The 21,132-nt window shown below is 37.0% G+C and overlaps 3 protein-coding genes across 4 annotated transcripts in view; 1 reads left to right on the top strand and 2 right to left on the bottom strand.

The window, feature by feature from the left end:
• The window catches only part of LOC311093927 (uncharacterized protein), a 188,929-nt gene that overhangs the window by 91,137 nt on the left and 76,660 nt on the right, over nt 1-21,132 (bottom strand). The window lies entirely within an intron of this gene.
• LOC311093975 (uncharacterized protein) lies at nt 6,086-20,235 on the bottom strand. The gene is made up of 6 exons (XM_084131691.1): nt 20,192-20,235; nt 17,874-17,939; nt 7,873-7,913; nt 6,925-7,227; nt 6,534-6,779; nt 6,086-6,413 (listed from the first exon to the last, which is right to left on the bottom strand). Coding segments are annotated over exons 2-6 (822 nt in total). The 5' UTR covers nt 17,876-17,939; nt 20,192-20,235; the 3' UTR covers nt 6,086-6,183.
• Nucleotides 19,309-21,132, top strand: part of LOC311093954 (uncharacterized protein) — a gene marked incomplete at its 5' end in the record, with an annotated part of 471,534 nt that continues 469,710 nt past the window's right edge. For both annotated transcript variants that reach the window (XR_014608506.1, XM_084131652.1), the window contains one exon: nt 19,309-19,846. The remainder of the gene's footprint in view (nt 19,847-21,132) is intronic.

Raw genomic sequence — 21,132 nt, 5'->3', positions numbered from 1 at the left:
ATAGTTATGCTAGCTTATTTAACATCTAACTTATCAGCTTGCTATCTACTAGATGAATACATTTGTATGTGATATTTGCAATTTAAACATTTAATAAATATATTTCCCCATAATATCATCAAAACTTACTTCACTTTGTTTAGTCCACAGGCTCAAATGTGTGCCTTCAATAGTCTTGTGCTTTGGGCTTCTGTGCATGTGATGGAGGTGTGCACAGTGCCAGTAGGGGGTGTGGTCTCAATAGTGCACAGTGCCAGTAGGGGGTGTGGTCTCAATAGTGCACAGTGCCAGTAGGGGGTGTGGTCTCAATAGTGCACAGTGCCAGTAGGGGGTGTGGTCTCAATAGTGCACAGTGCCAGTAGGGGGTGTGGTCTCAATAGTGCACAGTGCCAGTAGGGGGTGTGGTCTCAGTAGCCATGCAGTAAGCAGTGTGCTATGTGTGTGTGATTGAGGAATGACATAGATATTCAAGTGTATTTGAATGGCATCTGTTTGTTTTAGTCAAGATTATGCTAAAATATACTTTCCTCAACTATATTTAAGTTCCCTATGAAGAGCCAACCTTCAAATTTGAAAATTCCCAGTTTATTCCCATAAATTCCTGTTAATTCCCTTAAATTTCCATGAATTCCCATGGAAAGTTTCCATCTTTGAAAATTTCCAGAATTTTGCAACCCTACTCCTCATCCACTGATCTTCTCTCACCTGTGACTGAGACTGTGATCAAGGTTTCTCCTTCATAATCCAGAACTCTGTATGTTCCAGTGTAAGTGGCTTTAAACTCTTTAATGATCAGAGTCATGTCTCTGTCGACCAGTGGATCAGGCCGGTCCCTGCGATCTTTCCTCCACACCTCTGTCCAGCCTGAGCTTCTTCTGCTCTGATACTCCACTTTACCAGCGATGGTCAACAGAACATCCAACTTCAGATCCTCTCCTTCCTGCACAGAGATCTCATCTGAGGAGGAACACAGACATTATTCATTATTATAATGTGTCAATCAGTCAAGGCCATAATCACAAATTTAGAATTAAAGGAACCAAATGTAATAATTTAAAAACCAGCCACTGAAAATCCTACAATGGAATCATCTAATCTGAATATTGGATAATTGTTCATTTGTTACATTTAATGTTTTTGCTGATCACAGGCCAAACACAATAGTTATTTTATTAAACTGTTAACATTTTCAGGAAATCATGAAAGCACACACTGATGGTTTGATCAGTTTTGACTTTACCATGAATATGAAGATGATATTCCCTGATCTGTTGCTCCGGCTCTGTCTGATTATCACTGTAATAGACTATTAAAGTGTATTTCCCAGCATCACTGAATCTCAGATCCTCGATGATGATGTCACATGATCCTTCTTTAAACACTCGTTTATCTGCACTCTTACATTCTTTATTATCACAAGCAAAGATGTTTCTTGACCGTTTGTTAAATAAAACAAGAGAAATGTCTCGGTCCTCAGATTCACACGACAGGGAGAAGTTTCCTCCTGTTTTCCCCGTCACAGATATATGATTATTTCCTTCAGCTGGGGATTCTGCACACACAGAATAAAATTAATTCAATAGAGGGTTTTCACCTACGTCACGATTTGGTCAGTTACCCGGATGCGCGGCCATATTGGAGGTACTCGGATGTAAACAACGGCATGGATTGCACTGTTTATGTACTACTGAACACATTGTTACACTAATTTCTGATGTCTAAACCACGGGAACAACACATGGAAGCTGCGAAATCATATAGAGAAGGACTTGGTAAGCAGGAAAGAGCTCAACATTTTGACAAACTTAAGGTAATATGTGGTAAAGATCTGAACGAGCTAGCTTCTCTAGTCCTTACTTCTTTTTCGTATCCCGACATTGGCTACGTTCAGATTGTCAGTCCAAAAAAAAAGCACATGAAATCCGTTTCAAGCTACATCCATATGTGGTTTAATATCCTATTCAAATCACATATCAGGAAATCCACCAGTCGAAACCGTCTTTCGCGTGGTTTATGTGACTTTCTCACGCAACGTAAAATATAAACATCAGACGTTGTTATAGGGAACATGCTGAAAGTCGCTGCCGAAACAAGGCTGTGTTGATGCAAAGTGCCGGACGAGCAGAAAATTATTATTTTTGAAAAGTATTTTGAAACCGGCGCGGATGAAAAAGAGTTGTGCATACAGTACCAGCCTCCTAGTTCTGCAGCTCGAGACGCAGTAACGTTAGTCCAGCGCGGCGGCTATACATTTCCATATTGTAAAATTTAAATAAGAAAACATTTATATTGCAAATGCAAACCCCTCCATCAACGCAACATCATTGCCGTATTGTCAAAGAGCTGCGTGGACACAAATCGGTTCTGAGCAGTTGCAATACAGTGTGGACATCATTTTAGATCATATTCCAATCGGATACAAAGATAATCGGATTGACAGTGTGTATGTACCCATAGTTAACTATTATACGTCAAAATTTTAGCCATAGTTAACGCTTCATTTACACATGTGGCTGATGCTGTGCCTCTCTCAACCACAAACGCCATCTTTCATCAGTTTTTTGCACTCTTCTCTTTAACTTTCGGCAGTCTGTAGAACTAGAAATGTTTTTTCTCAGTGCGACCGATGAGTACAGACCAAAACTTGACCATTTTTCAGAAGCAATAATCAGCCAAATTTGCGAGTCCGTTCAGTTCAATGGCACTGTTTACGTTCAGTACCTCCAAAATGGCCGACTTCCGGATTGATGACGCGTCGTGAAAACCCTCTATTCACAAAACAAAACATATGGAGCCCCAAAGGGACGTGGTGGTGGAAAAAAATTAGGTTGGGAGAAATTTTTTTTAATTATTATTATTATTATTATTTTAAATCTTTTGCGTTCCCTCGCAAAGATATTTACGTTCCCACTCAAAACCTGTTTTGAGCTCGGGCAGACACTTCCTGTTTAATATCCCGCTGCAGTGTTTCATAGTGTTTGAACTTGGACACAAATATAAAGAAATGCGGTCAGTGCTTAACTAAAGGAGTTCAGTGAAGCTGGCAATATTCACACAGACTATTCGAACTTCCCTATTCTTGAGCTAAACGTTGTTAAACACAAATGACACCTATTTACAATCACAGTAAGACAACGAGCTACAACCAAATTCTCACGCGCGTGTGTGTGTGTGTGTGTGATGGGAAGGTTTAGGGGTTGGGTTAGTGTGTGTGCGTGTGCGTGTGTGTGTTGCTAAATTGTTACCAATGGTACAGATGTTTAATGTTTAATTGAATGTTTAATTGAACTACTTCTAAATCTGTCGCTGCTTGTTCAACTGTCCATCCAAAGCTTTTCTCCTTTTCTCCAGCCGGTTTTCTGTGTTGATGATCCTGATTCTGGTCTTGTAAATGAGCTCAGTGATCGCTGTGTTCTTCTTAACGCTATAGTGCATTTCTCTAGATGAAGGGCTTCCAGAGATGTTGGTCAGGATATAGCTTTGTCATGACACTTTTACAGTATCTTTGACAGAAATAGTAGGAGTATATGCTAGTATGCAGTTCCAAATTGACCAAGTGTAGATTGATGAGCTCGCAGACACAGTCCATAAGTACAGTCAATTAATGAGGACATATCAATTATAAGACAAAAATTATAAATTAGAATTATAAATTATTATCATCACTTTGATTTATGACATCAAGACACTGTGTGCTGAAAGGCTGTGATGAAAATCCTCATGATTTCATAAATAGGCCTACTGAATGTGGTCTATTAGCTTGCATAGACACTTGGCTAACTCGCGTGTAGATTTGTCCAGACATCAATATTCCAGGTTTCATACAAGTTAGGAATCCTCTTGCTTTTGGTTAATAATTTTGACAATATTTCATTAAAAGTATTTGCAAAAATGCACAAATATAAATCATGTATTGTAATTCAATAAACAGTTTATCCTCCATTGTGAATTCCACAACCAAACGTGTTAAAGTACCTCTTCTTTGCTTTAGCGAAGATCTGGGCCCATAACCTATTGAAGTTTCACGTGCTTTTTTACTATATACAACAAAGAAGAAAACAAAGAATGAATAACAGAGCTGTAGTGACACACTAGATGGCAATACAACAGTGACACTTATTGGCAAATTACTGTATAACAACAAGCATGCCTTTGCACATGGATGGAGAGTAAATCTTGAAATTAAGTGTTAAATAATGTTAATAATCTGTTAATGTTTAATGTTCAGGTATGTTTGACATTTGAAAGAGTTTCTATTATGTATAAGTTTTGATCATTACCATTGTGCAGAAGAGTAGGGCTTATGGTTAGGTTGTGAATAACTGCATCTAATAAAATGCAATGTTACTTTGTTCATTGAATAAATACTTTGTTAATAATGTAATTACATGGTTGTTGTGGTGCTAGCAGCATGTAGTGTATTATATGTACAATATAACTCAAAGTCAAATATGAACAGATCATCTCCATTCACTCTAAACCGCATGTTTAAATAAAAATGCTTATTTCACTAAAAATATTAAATTCATTGTGTCATAGACTAAATAACGATTTATTCGGGTAGATTCCATTAAAGAAATCAAGCCTTTAAATAATACTTTAAAAATATAATGTGTAATATTGTTACCAGAAGTAGGCTAGCCATAACATTTTTTGCAGTGTAGGAAAAAAAAAGAGAGAAATTGATGTATAATGTAGTGCAAATGTTCATGTGTGTTGTAAAATAAATATATTTGGCAGATATTTACATTTACATTTAGTCATTTAGCAGATGCTTTTGTCCAAAGCGACTTACAAATTAGGACTACAAGCGAGTCATCGTGAAGAGGCAAAAACAACGCAAGAAGTGCTCAAAATACGAAGTTCAGGCATTATTCAGAGTAGCATAAGCCCGATAAGCGAGAATTTTTAAAGGAAAGGTTAAAGGATAACCTTTAAGGAGGGTTTTTTTTTAGGTTAAAGGATAATTCCAGTATTTAACACTTTGGGTCTATTTTGTAGTTTGTTTTGGAAGAACAAGAGTGGTGGACAAAGAAATTTTGACAATGGTTCCAGTCTCGACTTTTTGACTATTTTAGATTTGCCCATGACCGCGTTAGAGTGGAAGTCTATGGCCATGCACAAACATGCCCTTAAAACAACCCTTAACGTTCGTTTTCAAAACTGTGCAACTCACCGAGTGGTTAGTGGTGTTCGTTAGCTTAATTTCTCCATCCTTAGAGTAAAGTGAGCAAAACCCAAACTGAATGTAACCAACAAATGAAGCACTTCCTTAAATTGACATTTATATCAAAGATCAGTCATTCATCTAATATATCAAGTATCCTTATAACAGCCCCTATAAACCAGTTCATCCATTTCAGTTTCAAGGTTTTTTAATAACACATTTGTATAGTAAAAACAAAGCTTTTGAATTGCATATATGAGCCATAAATGCATGATGTATAAATACTGTATGTAAAAATACAAGTTTGTAAACACACACACACACACACACACACAGCAGATACTGGAAGCATTGTCATATTCTGGAATGATTGTCTCATGGTTAATTCTCATATATAAATATATTGATAGTGATTTCTGTTGTTCTGGTCGGCTGTATAGAGTTTCACACATATTCAATGAGCTCTACAATAAAGATACAATAGAGCTTGATTCTCAATATTCCTTCACTGACAAACAGTACAAAAACAACAATTGCTGACCCTCACAAGACAGTCATATTTGCACATATTTGATGATCAAAACCTTCACAGTCACACTCAGGTGATGAGGATGGATATTTTATATCTATTTGACACAGTAATGAACAATAAGAGCCAAAAGTCCAACAACCATTGTGCTGCTCTTGGATTAGTAAGCTAGTAAGTGACTAGTCTACATGCAGTAAACGTGTGCACTATCAAGCCTTGTTTTTGCAAAGTGAGTGTCATACTCAATTTCAGCTTGCACATCATTAAAACAACAATTACTATATTATATCAGATTATATATATATATATATATATATATATATATATATATATATATATATATATATATATATATATATATATATATGTATATATGTATATATCACACAGACATCTTGCTGAAAAAGTATGTTGACAGAGTCCTCTGTAGATCTGTTGATCTGAAGGCAGATTACAACTAACCAGTGTCGTCATTAGATGTTCTGGACTACTGTACAGTGTCTTGCGTTGGGACCCTTTGGTAGTTACCATGATTAGTGTTTCTGTCCTGACCTTGGTATGTCTTGTAGACAGCAAATATAATCTCAGCCAGAACCAGCCGAGCCACCAGAGCCAGAGCCAGAGCCAGAGCTCCAAACACATACAGCACAATAGGCAAAGGCTTAGGTTTGTGATCCTCTGTCCTCTTTGATTCTCTACCAGATTCTGGACCAGATTCTGTAGAGAATATCAGAGGTTACTCAAACAGTTTAGCATTTGCTGTTCAAATCCTGATTAATAAAACTCAGCTATAAAATTAGGTCAAATATTTCTCCTCATCCACTGATCTTCTCTCACCTGTGACTGTGACTGTGATCAAGGTTTTATTATTAGAGTCCAGAACTCTGTATGTTCCAGTGTCAGTGACTGTGAAATTACTAATGGTCAGGTTTCTCTCTCTCACAATCACTCGATCATTCATCTTCATATCGCCTCTCGTCCACACCTTCTTCCACTCTCCACTGGAGTTTCTCTCCACTTTATCAGCGTTGATCAACAGAACATCCAACTTCAGATCCTCTCCTTCCTGCACAGAGATCTCATCTGAGGGGAAACAGAAAGACATTAATCATTATAATAATGGAGTCAATCAATCAAGACACATTAAGGATTAAGAGCGGAAAGAAGCTTAAATCATTTTTTATTTTTATTTTTATCACATTCATTGTTTAATCAGTTTGTACTTTACCATGAACATGAAGATGGAACTTCAGCTCTTCTGAAGAACTGTTGTAATACAATCTTAATAAGTATTTCCCAGGGTCACTGAAGTTTAGATCCTTCAGGATGATGCCACATGCTCCTGTTTTACATACTCGGCCACTTTCATGCTTATATTCCTCATTCACACAAGCAGGGATGTCAGAGAAGTGTGTGGTATTTTTGTAACGAATGAAACGAATATCAGAAATGTCTTCGGCCTGATATCCACAATGCAGGGTGACGCTTCCTCCCTTTATTCCTTGAAGGGGGGTTCCTACAGGGGTGGTTTCTGCAAAGATTAATTCAATATAAATCACCAATATGAAACATAAATGTAGTGTTTTTGTCTATTCTCAGTAATCAATGTTATCATATAACAGAATTATTCAGTTATAAATAGAGTTATAATAGAAATTAAAATAATGTTGCTTAAGTCACGTATATTTCTTTTTGTTTCACCACACCACACATCCACAATTTTGAGTTTCCCCAATGTTTAGCACCAGAATTAAATGTAAAGATTAAGGTTGTTGTTTGGAGCCATGGTCTATTGCTGATGGAAATTAAATTATGCACTATGCAAAAACATTGTAATTTTGCATCTAAATCCTAGTTTGGTTATTCTCGCTTTATTCTGTTCAGTTTATGAAACATGTTTTGAGTCTTATTGGCATTTCAGAGCTAACACACCAGCCTTATCCCTGACAATAACACTGAAAATCCTGTCCAAATAATGTTTATTAATAAATGAACCGCATAAATAAGTCAGTGACATCATGATGTGTAATGATGTTATATTCATTCATCATCATATTCATCATACAAATGACAACAAAAGTCACTTGGCTTTAGTGGCACCGCACAACAAAAACAATCTACTAAAATAACTCAACACAGAAAAAAAAAAAGATTTATAAATAAGAATGATACTAACCACCATGACTGATGAAGAGAAACAGCAGTAGCAGATTCAGCCTGTCGAGAGAACAGAAGAGCAGTTGAGTGACTTCACAAAATACATGTATTTCTTTTTCTTTAGTTGAAAATAATAATACAATAATAATTCGTTACATTTATATAGCACTTTTTCTGAGACCTCAAAGCGCTTTACATAGATGGGGGAATCTCCTCAACCACCACCAATGTGCAGCATCCACTTGGATGATGCGACGGCAATCATCCAAGTGGAAATCTTACAGACCACAATACAGCTAACTCTAAACTTAACATTTCATTTTTTTTATTTAAAGATGGTGCATGAATATCTAACACATGCAGATCTTACATGATAAAAAAAAATCCAATCATAAACATCAAACTAATCTGAATCTTACATTCTACGTTTTCTAAATTATTTCAGTGTATTAAAGCAATTAGCTTGTGAAGCCGTAATTTTACAGTGCAATGTACAATGTACAGTGCATTTAGAACAAGTAAACCACAGCTTTACAGGCTTGTTGCTTTTATAAAACAGTTAGTTTATAAAAATTATTTATTTTAATATTTAGACGCAGTGGTGCAGTAATACTGATGTAATGAGTTCACAGGTCAGGTGTGTGTTTGTAGAGAATGGTTTTGAACGTGGCTGAACAATGTGATGTGCTTTACTGGGATTTCTCCTGATGTTTTCTGTTCACCTGTTGTCTTATTAATTAGCCATTTAGTTCCACATTTGCTCTATAGTTCTGTGTTTCCTGAGTTCACTTTTTTTCCTGTCTTCCTCAATGTAGAGGTGTTTTATATCCGTTTGCCTGGAGTTTCCTTAATTAAAGGATATTTTAATTGTTGTGTGCTTCCTTGCACAGCCATCCGTGACAACCAATTAGAATCAAGGAACTATCCGTCAGTCAAACCACAAACACAAACAACAGGTTTTAGAAACTCAGTAACTTGTTACCTGGTTTAAATTTTGTTTTCTTTATAATAGTATTAGTATGTTATATTTTATTTGTATTGTGTAATATGTCTGCATTAAGTCAGTCTGCACTTTCTTCTGCATATATTCTGCATCTATAATTGTTTTCACATGACGTCACGCTGTGCTGCATGACGAGAGCGCGAAACTCAGATGGAGGGCAGGAAGTGAAATAGCTGAATCTGCTGTCTGAAAAAATGCCAGTGTATAGACCAATTTTCAGTTGGTAAACATGGTGATGTTTTTGTGTGGGCGGAGCTTAGGTGGTGGCAGAACGATCCCTCTGGCCGCCTTACTAACGTTAGTTTGCAAGTTTTGTTAGCTTGTTTTTTAATAATGACTGGAGAAAATCCGATTTTATCTTAATGTGCAAGGTCACTCACTGTCCAGGACCGCGATTGTTATTTGCAAAAGTTAATTTTAACGGACACGCTCAGTCAATGGATGGACGATCTGACAGGATTAATGTAAAACGCTGCCTCCGGTTGAGTGGCCTGACTTCTACATCTGCCCGATAGAGAAACTGAGGGCATATAAATCTTTAGATGCCTATACAGTAACTGTACTAAATGGTCACGTTACGTACAAGACTTGTGTGGTAGCTTAAGTTAGCCTTTTTTAATATTAGCCAGCGCCACGGCCAGGCACATAGACGACAATGAATGTAAAGAGTGACATTACGGTGCAATTTTAACGATGTGAATATTTTCTAGTAATAAAAATTACATATACAGCATATTCATTTTGAAAACTATGTATTTGATTACCCTTTCTTACCAGGTTCCTCAAAAAGTAACTGTTCACAATCAGTCAAAACAATGATGATTCACAAATAATCACAATCATTTAGAAAACATTATGTGATAAAATTTTAAATTGGAGCCTGTACTCCGTCGATTCTTGCACCCAACAACACAACAAGATGACATTTAATAACTAATAATAATTTAAGCTCCTTATTATGTAGCCGAATCTGTGCTGGTTTGTATTGGCCACCTCCAGTTTTCCGTTCGTTTAGCTAACGCTGTGACGTAGGCTCGAAATTGGTCTATTGTGTAGTTTACGGCTGCTCCAATCACTCTAATCGAGAAAAGGGAAAGGTTTTTTTATAGAGTACCTAAGATTGTCACTCATAAAGGTGAGAAATGTAAAAATCTCACAGAACAATGCCGTAAAAAGTGGATTTTTAACGAAAGTTACTACTGCGGTCGGGAGGAGCAGAGTCTGTTAATGCCCAAGTCTGCAACGATCACTTCGTTGGAGGTATGTTAGCTAAACAACGTGTTTTTTGTGTCTGTGTTTATATAACATTAGGTTGTCGTTAAATGCTCATTTACCTCGTTTACACTGTCAGTGAAATGTGATCCAATCCCTATTTTTATGTGACACAGATCGGATGTGTTCTATGACAGTGTAAACAGGAAAAAAAACGCATGCATTCGGATATTTACAGATCGGTTTCAGGCCTCATTCATATGTGGAAATAAATCGGATATGTGCCAATGCGACTGTCATGTAAACAGGCAGATCGCATTTTCTGAGGCATTACGTTAGGCAACGTCTCCGCAGTTAAAGCCAATATTTAAACACAATATGCTCCCACCAGTCCTGAGATCTCTCTCACACACAATAACTGAAGCATATGTGCAATGATGGCACTTTTCGTCCTCCTTTGCCTCATAATCATGGTGATGTTTGGCGAACTTCGCATATATCGCAGAGCATCAAGCATATTTCGCGTCCGTCCATCTGTGCAAGAGAATTTAACCGTTTAAAGGCACACTATGCAGCTTTCCGTTTTTGTCAAACAGCGACCCCTAGAGTCGCTGTGGAGTACTTGTATTTAACGTTACTGTCGTAAATAGCACTCGCGCAGAGCTGTCTCTGCACTCACGGCCTGATCCCTTCCGCCCTCTATACCGGTACCTGTTCAATAGGATGGAAGCTGTAATGAGTGGAAATAAGGTGTGGCCCCTTTAAGAGCTGCGCGCGCCCTGTTGAACTGTCGTCGGCAGTGTTGTATCATGTGCACCTCGAACACCCGTATGCGGGTTATTTCAGTTTGATGCTCATTCTTATCCTACTTTTGTTTATCAAGTAAAGATGTGGACGTTAGAACGGGTGACAGACAGTTACACGAGTTCGACTGGGGAATAAAGTGCAAGTTGTGAGATGCCAATCGCCTCCGTGAGTCTGTCTGGCTCTCGGTAATAACTTCATCTGTGAGCTATCCCTATTTCTCCTCCTGACAGAACGCGTTACAAAGCGTCGGACATCGAACAGGCACAGATAACCCCTGAAGATGTCTACTAGTCCATCAACAAGAACTATATTTACTCGAGTCTGACTCGGTCAGTCTGCCGTTTCCGTTCTTTCGTCCTCCGATAAAGCTTTCCTAGCTTTGTGTGCAGTGCCGTAAAGCAATTTGTTACATCACGAGACCTGATATCACGCGATACTTCCTGACACGACCCGCCGGCCCAAAGTTGCAAGGGTGGTTTTTCCGCTCACAGGCGCTCGGGGGATGCGCGACGACCACCATTCAACCCGAAACAAGTCATATAACTATTCCAATGACTCCGAAGCTGTTCGGTTAAGGTAAAAAAGTCACTTAGTGCACCTTTAAGCATGTGCGATGTTTCAGATAGTATGGCAAGTGTAAACACATGAATCGGATATGGGTTAGAGTTGAAAGAATGTGTAAACGGACGGTCAAAAAAATCGGATAAATCAAATGTACAATACGGACACTCCGCAACGGTTTCCTCCATAGAAATGTTCTCTGTGTTGACTTCCTGCCCTCCATCTGAGATCGCCCCACCTTCTTGCGTCATAATAATCACGTGACTGAAACCCAGCTATTGGTTTATCACACAAAAACACACAGACTGGAAATATATTTGAAAACATGAACACTTAGTAAACCTTCGGCATGAGTCTTTTGATCAGACGTTTAAACTTCATAAATTACTGCATTTAGCGAGTGGTGAGACCGACTGGATACAAACAAAACTGAAAGTAAATTCCCTTTCGCGGGAACTCGCGCTGCGTTGAGAATCGACACATTAGGCTTGTTTGAGATTAGCAAAATCTGCGCAGAATCGATCACCGGTGATCAGCGCGAGATGCATGCCGGTTAGAAATGTGTCCGAGTGCGGTCCGCCTTGCTCTGATGTCATGCTGACGTATGTCAAAAAACTCTCGCGAGCGCAAGGCGCACCTGTTGGATTCTGCAGTCGAGCGCAGTTGCTCTTCACCATAGATATCATATATAAACGCTAGATGTCTTATGGCGCAGTCACTTCCGGCATCACCGTTTGGCCATCTTGTCACAGGCAGGCTTAATGTAAGGTGAATGATCAGCACGCACACAAATCCTCTTATCTCGCTGAAATCTTGATGGATTTACAAACGGTTTGGTTTCTTACAAACGTTATTAACGTGGCTATAATTCCGAATGCTTGAACATGTAAGTTATAATTATTCATATGTATGCAGTGTTTGTATGCAGTGTCATAGCTACATCGCTGACGTTTATAATAAACCAAACCGTTTGAAAATCGGTAGAAAATTGAGCAAGTTATGGTTATTTAAATGTACATGCACCATTAAACAAGTGAGCGAGCACCCTGTGGCATGATGGCCGCCACGTGCGAACGTCGACCTCCATTGGCCAGCAGCGCGCACGAGACATCTAGCGTTTATATATGATATCTATGCTCTCCACTGAATGCTGATCAAAAGCATGATGGGAAACGACTTACTGACGACACAGCTTAATGTTCATTGGTTTAAACAACCAATGAATGAAATTGTTCTCTTTTAAAATGTTTGATTTTAAAACTCTGATATCATGTTTTATGTGATACGTGAATATTCCCAAACTATCTCATCACGATTTCTATGGGTTATACAATGTATTTTTTATAAAATTAAAAAAATTTAAAAAACACATAAATCTGTATTAAAGCAAAAAAGATTGTTAAACATGTATTTGGAATGGAATTAAATAAGTAGGCTACTTTGGGTGTCTTGTTCATTATATTTATTTTCATATAAAAGCAACAGAGCTTAAATTCCATCCAGTTTATTAGCAACACTGTGCACAAGCGTGAATCCCGTGATATCCATCTTTAATCTCACAGGTGTCAGATCCACTGCGAGAAGAGAGAACTGTCCGGCTTGCCTGCACTTTTTTCACTCCTCCTCTCACTGCAGCGCCTACTCTCGACTACATTTCAGGCGAGGCGCATCTCAAACAAGCCTATTGGGGAACGCCTTCAGCTTGACGCGTCTGAACTAGTCCAATCTTAGGCTTGTTTGAGATGCGCCTCGCCTGAAATGTATGCGAGAGTAGGCGGCTGCAGTTGCACTTTTATGATGGATAGATGCACTTTTATGATGATGGATAGATGCACTGATGGATAGATGCACTTTTATGATGGACAGATGCACTTTTATGATGGACAGATACACTTATGATGATGGATAGATGCACTGATGGACCGATACACTTATGATGATGGATAGATGCACTGATGGACAGATACACTTATGATGATGGATAGATGCACTTTTATGATGGACAGATACACTTATGATGATGGATAGATGCACTGATGGACAGATACACTTATGATGATGGACAGATGCACTTTTATGATGGACAGATACACTTATGATGATGGACAGATGCACTTTTATGATGGATAGATGCACTTTTATGATGGATAGATGCACTTTTATGATGGACAGATGCACTTTTATGATGATAGATGCACTTTTATGATGGACAGATGCACTTTTATTATGATGGACAGATGCACTTTTATGATGGATAGATGCACTTTTATGATGGATAGATGCACTTTTATCATGGACAGATGCACTTTTATGATGGACAGATGCACTTTTATGATGGACAGATGCACTTTTATGATGGACAGATGCACTTTTATGATGGACAGATGCACTTTTATGATGATAGATGCACTTTTATGATGGATAGATGCACTTTTATGATGGATAGATGCACTTTTATGATGGATAGATGCACTTTTATGATGATAGATGCACTTATGATGGACAGATGCACTTTTATGATGGATAGATGCACTTTTATGATGGATAGATGCACTTTTATGATGGATAGATGCACTTTTATGATGATAGATGCACTTATGATGGACAGATGCACTTTTATTATGATGGACAGATGCACTTTTATGATGGATAGATGCACTTTTATGATGGATGGATGCACTTTTATGATGGATAGATGCACTTTTATCATGGACAGATGCACTTTTATGATGATGGACAGATGCACTTTTATGATGGACAGATGCACTTTTATGATGGACAGATGCACTTTTATGATGGATAGATGCACTTTTATGATGGATAGATGCACTTTTATGATGATAGATGCACTTATGATGGACAGATGCACTTTTATTATGATGGACAGATGCACTTTTATGATGGATAGATGCACTTTTATGATGGATGGATGCACTTTTATGATGGATAGATGCACTTTTATGATGGATGGATGCACTTTTATGATGGACAGATGCACTTTTATCATGGACAGATGCACTTTTATGATGGACAGATGCACTTTTATGATGGACAGATGCACTTTTATTATGATGGACAGATGCACTTTATTATGATGGACAGATGCACTTTTATGATGGATGGATGCACTTTTATGATGATGGATGCACTTTTATGATGGATGGATGCACTTTTATCATGGACGGATGCACTTTTATGATGGACAGATGCACTTTTATGATGGACAGATGCACTTTTATGATGGACAGATGCACTTTTATGATGGACAGATGCACTTTTATGATGGACAGATGCACTTTTATGATGACAGATGCACTTTTATAATGGATAGATGCACTTTTATGATGGATAGATGCACTTTTATGATGGACAGACGCACTTTTATTATGATGGACAGATGCACTTTTATCATGGATAGATGCACTTTTATGATGGATAGATGCACTTTTATGATGGACAGATGCACTTTTATGATGATAGATGCACTTTTATGATGGACAGATGCACTTTTATTATGATGGACAGATGCACTTTTATTATGATGGACAGACGCACTTTTATTATGATGGACAGATGCACTTTTATGATGATGGACAGATGCACTTTTATGATGATGGACAGATGCACTTTTATGATGGACAGACGCACTTATTATGATGGACAGATGCACTTTTATGATGATGGACAGATGCACTTTTATTATGATGGATAGATGCACTTTTATTATGATGGATAGATGCACTTTTATTATGATGGACAGACGCACTTTTATGATGATGGACAGACGCACTTTTATGATGATGGACAGATGCACTTTTATGATGATGGACAGATGCACTTTTATGATGGACAGACGCACTTTTATTATGATGGACAGATGCACTTTTATGATGATGGACAGACGCACTTTTATTATGATGGACAGACGCACTTTTATTATGATGGACAGATGCACTTTTATTATGATGGACAGATGCACTTTTATGATGGACAGATGCACTTTTATTATGATGGACAGATGCACTTTTATTTTGATTATATATGCCTACATGAGCCTTGCCAGAGGGTTGTTCCATAAAACAAGATTAGAATACAAGCCAGGCTTATTTCGGTTAGTCAGACTTATTGTCGGTGGATTCTGTTTCAATAAGCAAACTTAAAATAGTTCATACTCAGTTACCCTGGCAACTTATGCTGGGAAACTAGCCTGGTCCAGGGCAGGCTAACTGTCAGGCTAAGCCTCAGCTGTTACACAGATCCTCTAACACTGACCGCTTTATTAACCACTATTAGTCCAAAAATAAATACGCAGTATACAGAAAATCAACTTAAATAAGGCTACAATGATAAATTAGACAATATATAGCCTATATATGTACTGTATTTATAGATATAGATATACTACAGGTTTTCTTTTCTTACTGGCTGAATGTTTTGTGCCCAAGATTTAATTAGATTGTTTTAAAGATTTATGAATACATTTCTCTCTGGTTTTGTTTGGCAGCTGTAGTACATGTTTATGATTATTACAAGAACATTAGAACACAATCTAAAAAAAGGCTTTTTAAAGCAGAAGTTAAAATCACAAAATTAAAAATAAATAATTACAAAAGCACAGTATAAATTTTAACTGGTAAGATGAATCTGAGCTTAGTAATTGACAGTATATTATAGCCTACATTTGATTTACCCCATTACAATAGTCCCTTTACAGTTATTGCTATCATAAAAATACACTTGTAGGTTTAAAATTCTAAATAAGGCACATCTAATGTCCAAATAACAAATATTTTAGCATATATATATATATATATATATATATATATATATATATATATATATATATATATTATTATTATTATGTCTTTCAATTCAAACACATTTAACACAATTATACAAATGGACAGTTCCTTTAAAGACATCATGTTTTCCCCCAATAAATAATCCTTATTTTTCCTTCTACTTTTTTTCTTTTGTGATAATACCCACCAACACACATGATTAGAACAATAACCAAGAAGTACATAGTTAGACACTTTACATATGATTTAAGGGGGAAAAGACAAAAAACAATAAATAAATATTAATAAAAATGTAACATTCACATATTTATATCAAACTCTTATAATGACACATAAGTAATATTATTTAAATATCAAATATTCAATATTAAATAAGTAAATAAATAAAATAACAAATAACTAGAAATAAAAGGGAGGGTTATATAAAAATGTAGTTAATGTAGGCTAATATATTCCTTTATTTTATGGAATATTCTTTGATTTTAGAGTTGCACATATCTTTTCAAAATGTATACATTTGCTTTTAATTTCATGTTATCCTCTCCATAATGTACTTTAGAAACTAAATCTAACCACTCATTTAAAACTGGGGATTCTTGCTTTCTCCAAAAAAATATTGCATTAAAAGATGTAATTCTCAGCATACTAAATAAGTATACATCATCTTTATTAAGTAGCATAGGTCCTATACCCAAAACTATATTTTGTATCTTTATATATTTAGTTTCTTAAAAAAAATATCTTCCCTGAATTAGGCTACTTCTGTTTTTTTTATTATTAGAAGTATCAAATATATGAGTGTAATGAGCTAGAAGTTCACTGCAACTTATCCAACATCCTAAAGATAAATTATTATAATTAGAAGATATTTCTGGTGTTATAAAATATCGCATATTCATTTGCCAAGCAAAATGTATATTTTAGTCAGAATTATTGCGCTCCTATATGGCGCGCATGCACGCAGCGGCGCTCGTTCAATATGAAGATTAGCAGTAAAATTGATACATTTGCACGACTTTCCAACATTTACAGATGGAGAATATAACCCCCGCTTTTAATCCCCGCTTTTCTAAGCGTCTTTTATGGAACAACCCTCTGAACTCATAGGACTGAGGCTGAAGTTTATGTGAATGAGGCTGCATTTGTTGATCAAAGCAGATTAAATTCATAAATTCATTCATACAGTTGTTTGTTCATACATTGTGTAAGAACTAGGCTACATCAACACTAACACATGAATTGTAATGATTATTTTATTGCTTTGTTTGTGGTTTACAGAGTACAAAGTGATTTATTACATGAAAAAAAAATGGATGGGGTCTTCTGGGACAGAAAGGCAGCTTTTCCACCTTTTGACCACAAGATGTCGTTAGTGTGAAACGTGTTGACAAGCGTCGAGTAATGAACCATTTTACGATACAGTCGAGCGTCCAGTGTTTTCTGTGTTGATGAACAGTTTCTGAATTCAGAAGCTCAGACTAGTGTTCAACTCTTACACTTCTGCAGGATCTCTCTATGACAGTAATAGTAGGAGAAACATCACGCTAGTGTGAGTTTCTGAATTCAGCAAGTGTGTAGAACTGAGCTGGACGATATAGCGGATATATTTATGAATAAACTAAATTAATTACTTACATGGTAAAAGTTCTTCTTCAGGCTTCATCAAAATCACACAGGGAGTGTGTCAGGGAGAACCATAGACTGTAAAAAAGGGGAGAACTCAGTCATGCATTTTTTATATAGGCCTACTACCAGCAGCAGCCATAGGTTCTTATTCATTAGATTGTTCTTATTTAAGATGGTACTCATTCATTAGATGCTATTATTCATATTAGTGTAGCCCAGCTAGGGTTATTTACTATCTCCTAAATGCATAATTTCTAATATGTAAATGTTTCTGACCTTCAATGGTTAAACTGTCATAAACGTTATGTGGTTATATATTTGTACAGCATTTCACTTGTACTAATGTTATACAGATTACGGTAAAGTTTATGTGAGGTGTAGTCTACTCTCTCAACATGTGGGTTTGATCAGCATGTATGTTTTTTATTGGTGATTGGACATTGGTTTACTTGCTCCCCCAATGTGCGGGTATTGATCATTCTGACTGGTAGAGAGAGAGAGAGAGAGAGAGAGAGAGAGAGAGAGAGAGAGAGAGAGAGAGAGAGAGAGAGAGAGAGAGAGAGAGAGAGAGAGAGAGAGAGAGAGAGAGAGAGAGAGAGAGAGAGAGAGAGAGAGAGAGAGAGAGAGAGAGAGGCATGTTCAGATTCAACTTCATCATTAGTCAGTTTACAGAACAGTCATTCAAACAGCAGAGCCGATATTTTAATAGAAATACAACAAGTATTATATAGAATTCAAATGATGGGCATTGAAGTTATATTTGTGTGGGTACCAGCACATATTGGAGTCATAGGAAATGAAATGCAGACAAGGCTGCAAAGGAGGCCACAAAAAGAGAGTATGTTGAAGTCACAGTTAACATCAGTAAGATGGAAATGAAAAGCATTATTAAACAGAGGTTGAAGGAAAGGTGGCAAAAACAATGGGAGGAAGAGAGGAAAGGATGGTGGTTTTACAAAATTCAGAGGAGAGTGGGAGAAATGAGATGTGCAGGAAGGAGAAGGAGAGAAGAGACAATTATATTGAGACTTAGATCTGGGCACACAGGGTTAAACAGTAATTTATTTAAAATACGCAAACATAACACCGGCAGATGTGAATATTGTGAGCAACAGGAAACAGTAGAACATGTCATGATACATTGTAAAAAATATGAGGGAAAAAGGAAGGAAATGATCCAAAATCTTAAAAAGGAGAGAATAAGTTTTGATTTAGAAGAAATTCTTAGAAAAAACTCAAAAGATAAATGCTATGGAATTGTTTTTCATTATCTTAGAATAATCGATATGATTGAGAGGATTTGAGACTTAATTTTATTTTGTTGTTGTTGTTTTTTTTGTTTGTTTTTTAGAATAAAGTAAATAATAGACATTCAGATCAACACTCCATACCAGTCGGTGGCAGTAATGCACCATTTCGTTGTGTGCCAACCGCCAAAAAACTCAAGAAGAAGAAGATGATCGGAAAGTGATGTCGCACTTTATTTTCTGGAGATTCTGAGAGAAAATATACGTAAATAACTGCTGACTAAGTGGTCAAAGTCTATATCTAGTGAATATAGAAAGTGTTAAAGAGTGTTTATTTAATTCGTTTCATTTGTTCCGTCTAAGAGTTTAAACAGATCTGATTGGTTACTGCTGTGAGCGCGCGGTAAACTCCCTTTCTGTTATTGCGAGTAAAGACGGTTCACGTGTAGCTGGATCCGAGTTATTAATCGTTCCGAGGAAGACGACTACAGTATGGAGGAACCAGATAGCGTTCTAGATCCCCTCGCGGTTTAGAGTTCCTCTGGCATCGCAGGATTCATAATCATTCAGCGGACAGCTGAGACTGCAGCACACGGAGTGTTTAACGGTGGACAGCGCGAGTGTCGAAACGGGAAGTCACAGGTTGTTTGTTTATTTAGCTCTTTGGAGCGAAGAGGCCATTTGTTGGTTTTCACGGCCACACAGTTCTCAAGCAACAGTACAGGCCTGCAACAGGTTGGGGTTATTGAATAGTGTGTGTGTGTGTGTGTGTGTGTGTGGGCCCACATTACCTGTTGTTTAAGTTGCTCATTGATTTACACAGTGTATTTTGCATTTTGATTTTGAGATTGTATTATAGATTTTTTGCTGATACAAAATTGAATATTGATATTGATATTTGAGTATTATATTGGAGTTTTGATTTCAGAGGATCCAAAGGTGATTTTGTGTGAAAGACAATACACAACAGACATTTAAGAATTTCATTCAATTCTTTTATTTTTTTTTTAATTACAATATTTAATTCTTTCATCTGTTTTTACTTTAAATAAAATCACTTGTTAATTGATAAGAACTTACCTTTTTGTGATTCTGTATAACAGTTTCTCAGAAGTATAAATCACCTAACATCTTCATTTAAGTAGAGTGATTAGGGGTACAGAAGAGGGCAGGGGCGCTACATTAGCACTTATTTCAATAGTGGCTAACTAATCTATTGTTACTAGCAAGCAAGCAAGTTTATTTATATAGCACATTTCATACACAATGGTAATTCAAAGTGCTTTACATAAAAAATAATGTAACAATCACAACAGATGCATAAAAATAACAAAAGCACAGAGAAATAAATGATTAAACATGTATATAGAATGTATTAAGAATTAAAAGAGAAGGAAAAGGGGACTCACCGTGCCCTCGGTATTTCTGTGATCCTGTGTGTGTGTGTGTCCCGCTGAAGATACGTGACTAACTTTGTGTGTTGATGTCAGGCTTTTTATAAGGTGATGGCGTCAAAACGATCCACACATGCTGCCAGTCACACACCCCTGACTCCTCCCATTCTCATTTGTGTGTGGGGGAATACCATAATACACTGTGGATGTGCAGAGGCATGAACACTCCTTTAACCAGTTACACCCTTGATGACTCATGAACACAAACACACTTTCACCCACACAGACACATCCGTCCAACTGCCTTTTATGGCAACAGGAAGTTAGAATGCAGGAAATGGAGAAAGGAAAGGACAGCTCAGACTGAAAACCCAGAGCCGTTAAATATGATTGTTTCTTTTTTGTGCTTGGCCCTGATAAATGCTGCTTGTAGCTATTAAAAAAGATTGGGGTGAGAGTGGGGGTTCACAATCTTAAGCTGGCTGGCAGGAGCCGCCACTAGCATGTCACGTGACCTGTCAGCTAGTTGTCTGGCAGTCTGCCTTTGGCAAGTTTCAGAAACCATTGATTTTTAGCAGTTTTTGTGTCCCTCCCTCTCTAGCTCATTTATTATGCATCTGTTGATAT

Source organism: Abramis brama (assembly GCF_963993115.1).
Source record: "Abramis brama genome assembly, chromosome: 12".
In the NCBI taxonomy this organism is placed as follows: Eukaryota; Metazoa; Chordata; class Actinopteri; order Cypriniformes; family Leuciscidae; genus Abramis; species Abramis brama.
Note: the sequence above shows the minus strand (reverse complement) of the source record. Positions and strands in the feature narration are given on the sequence as shown.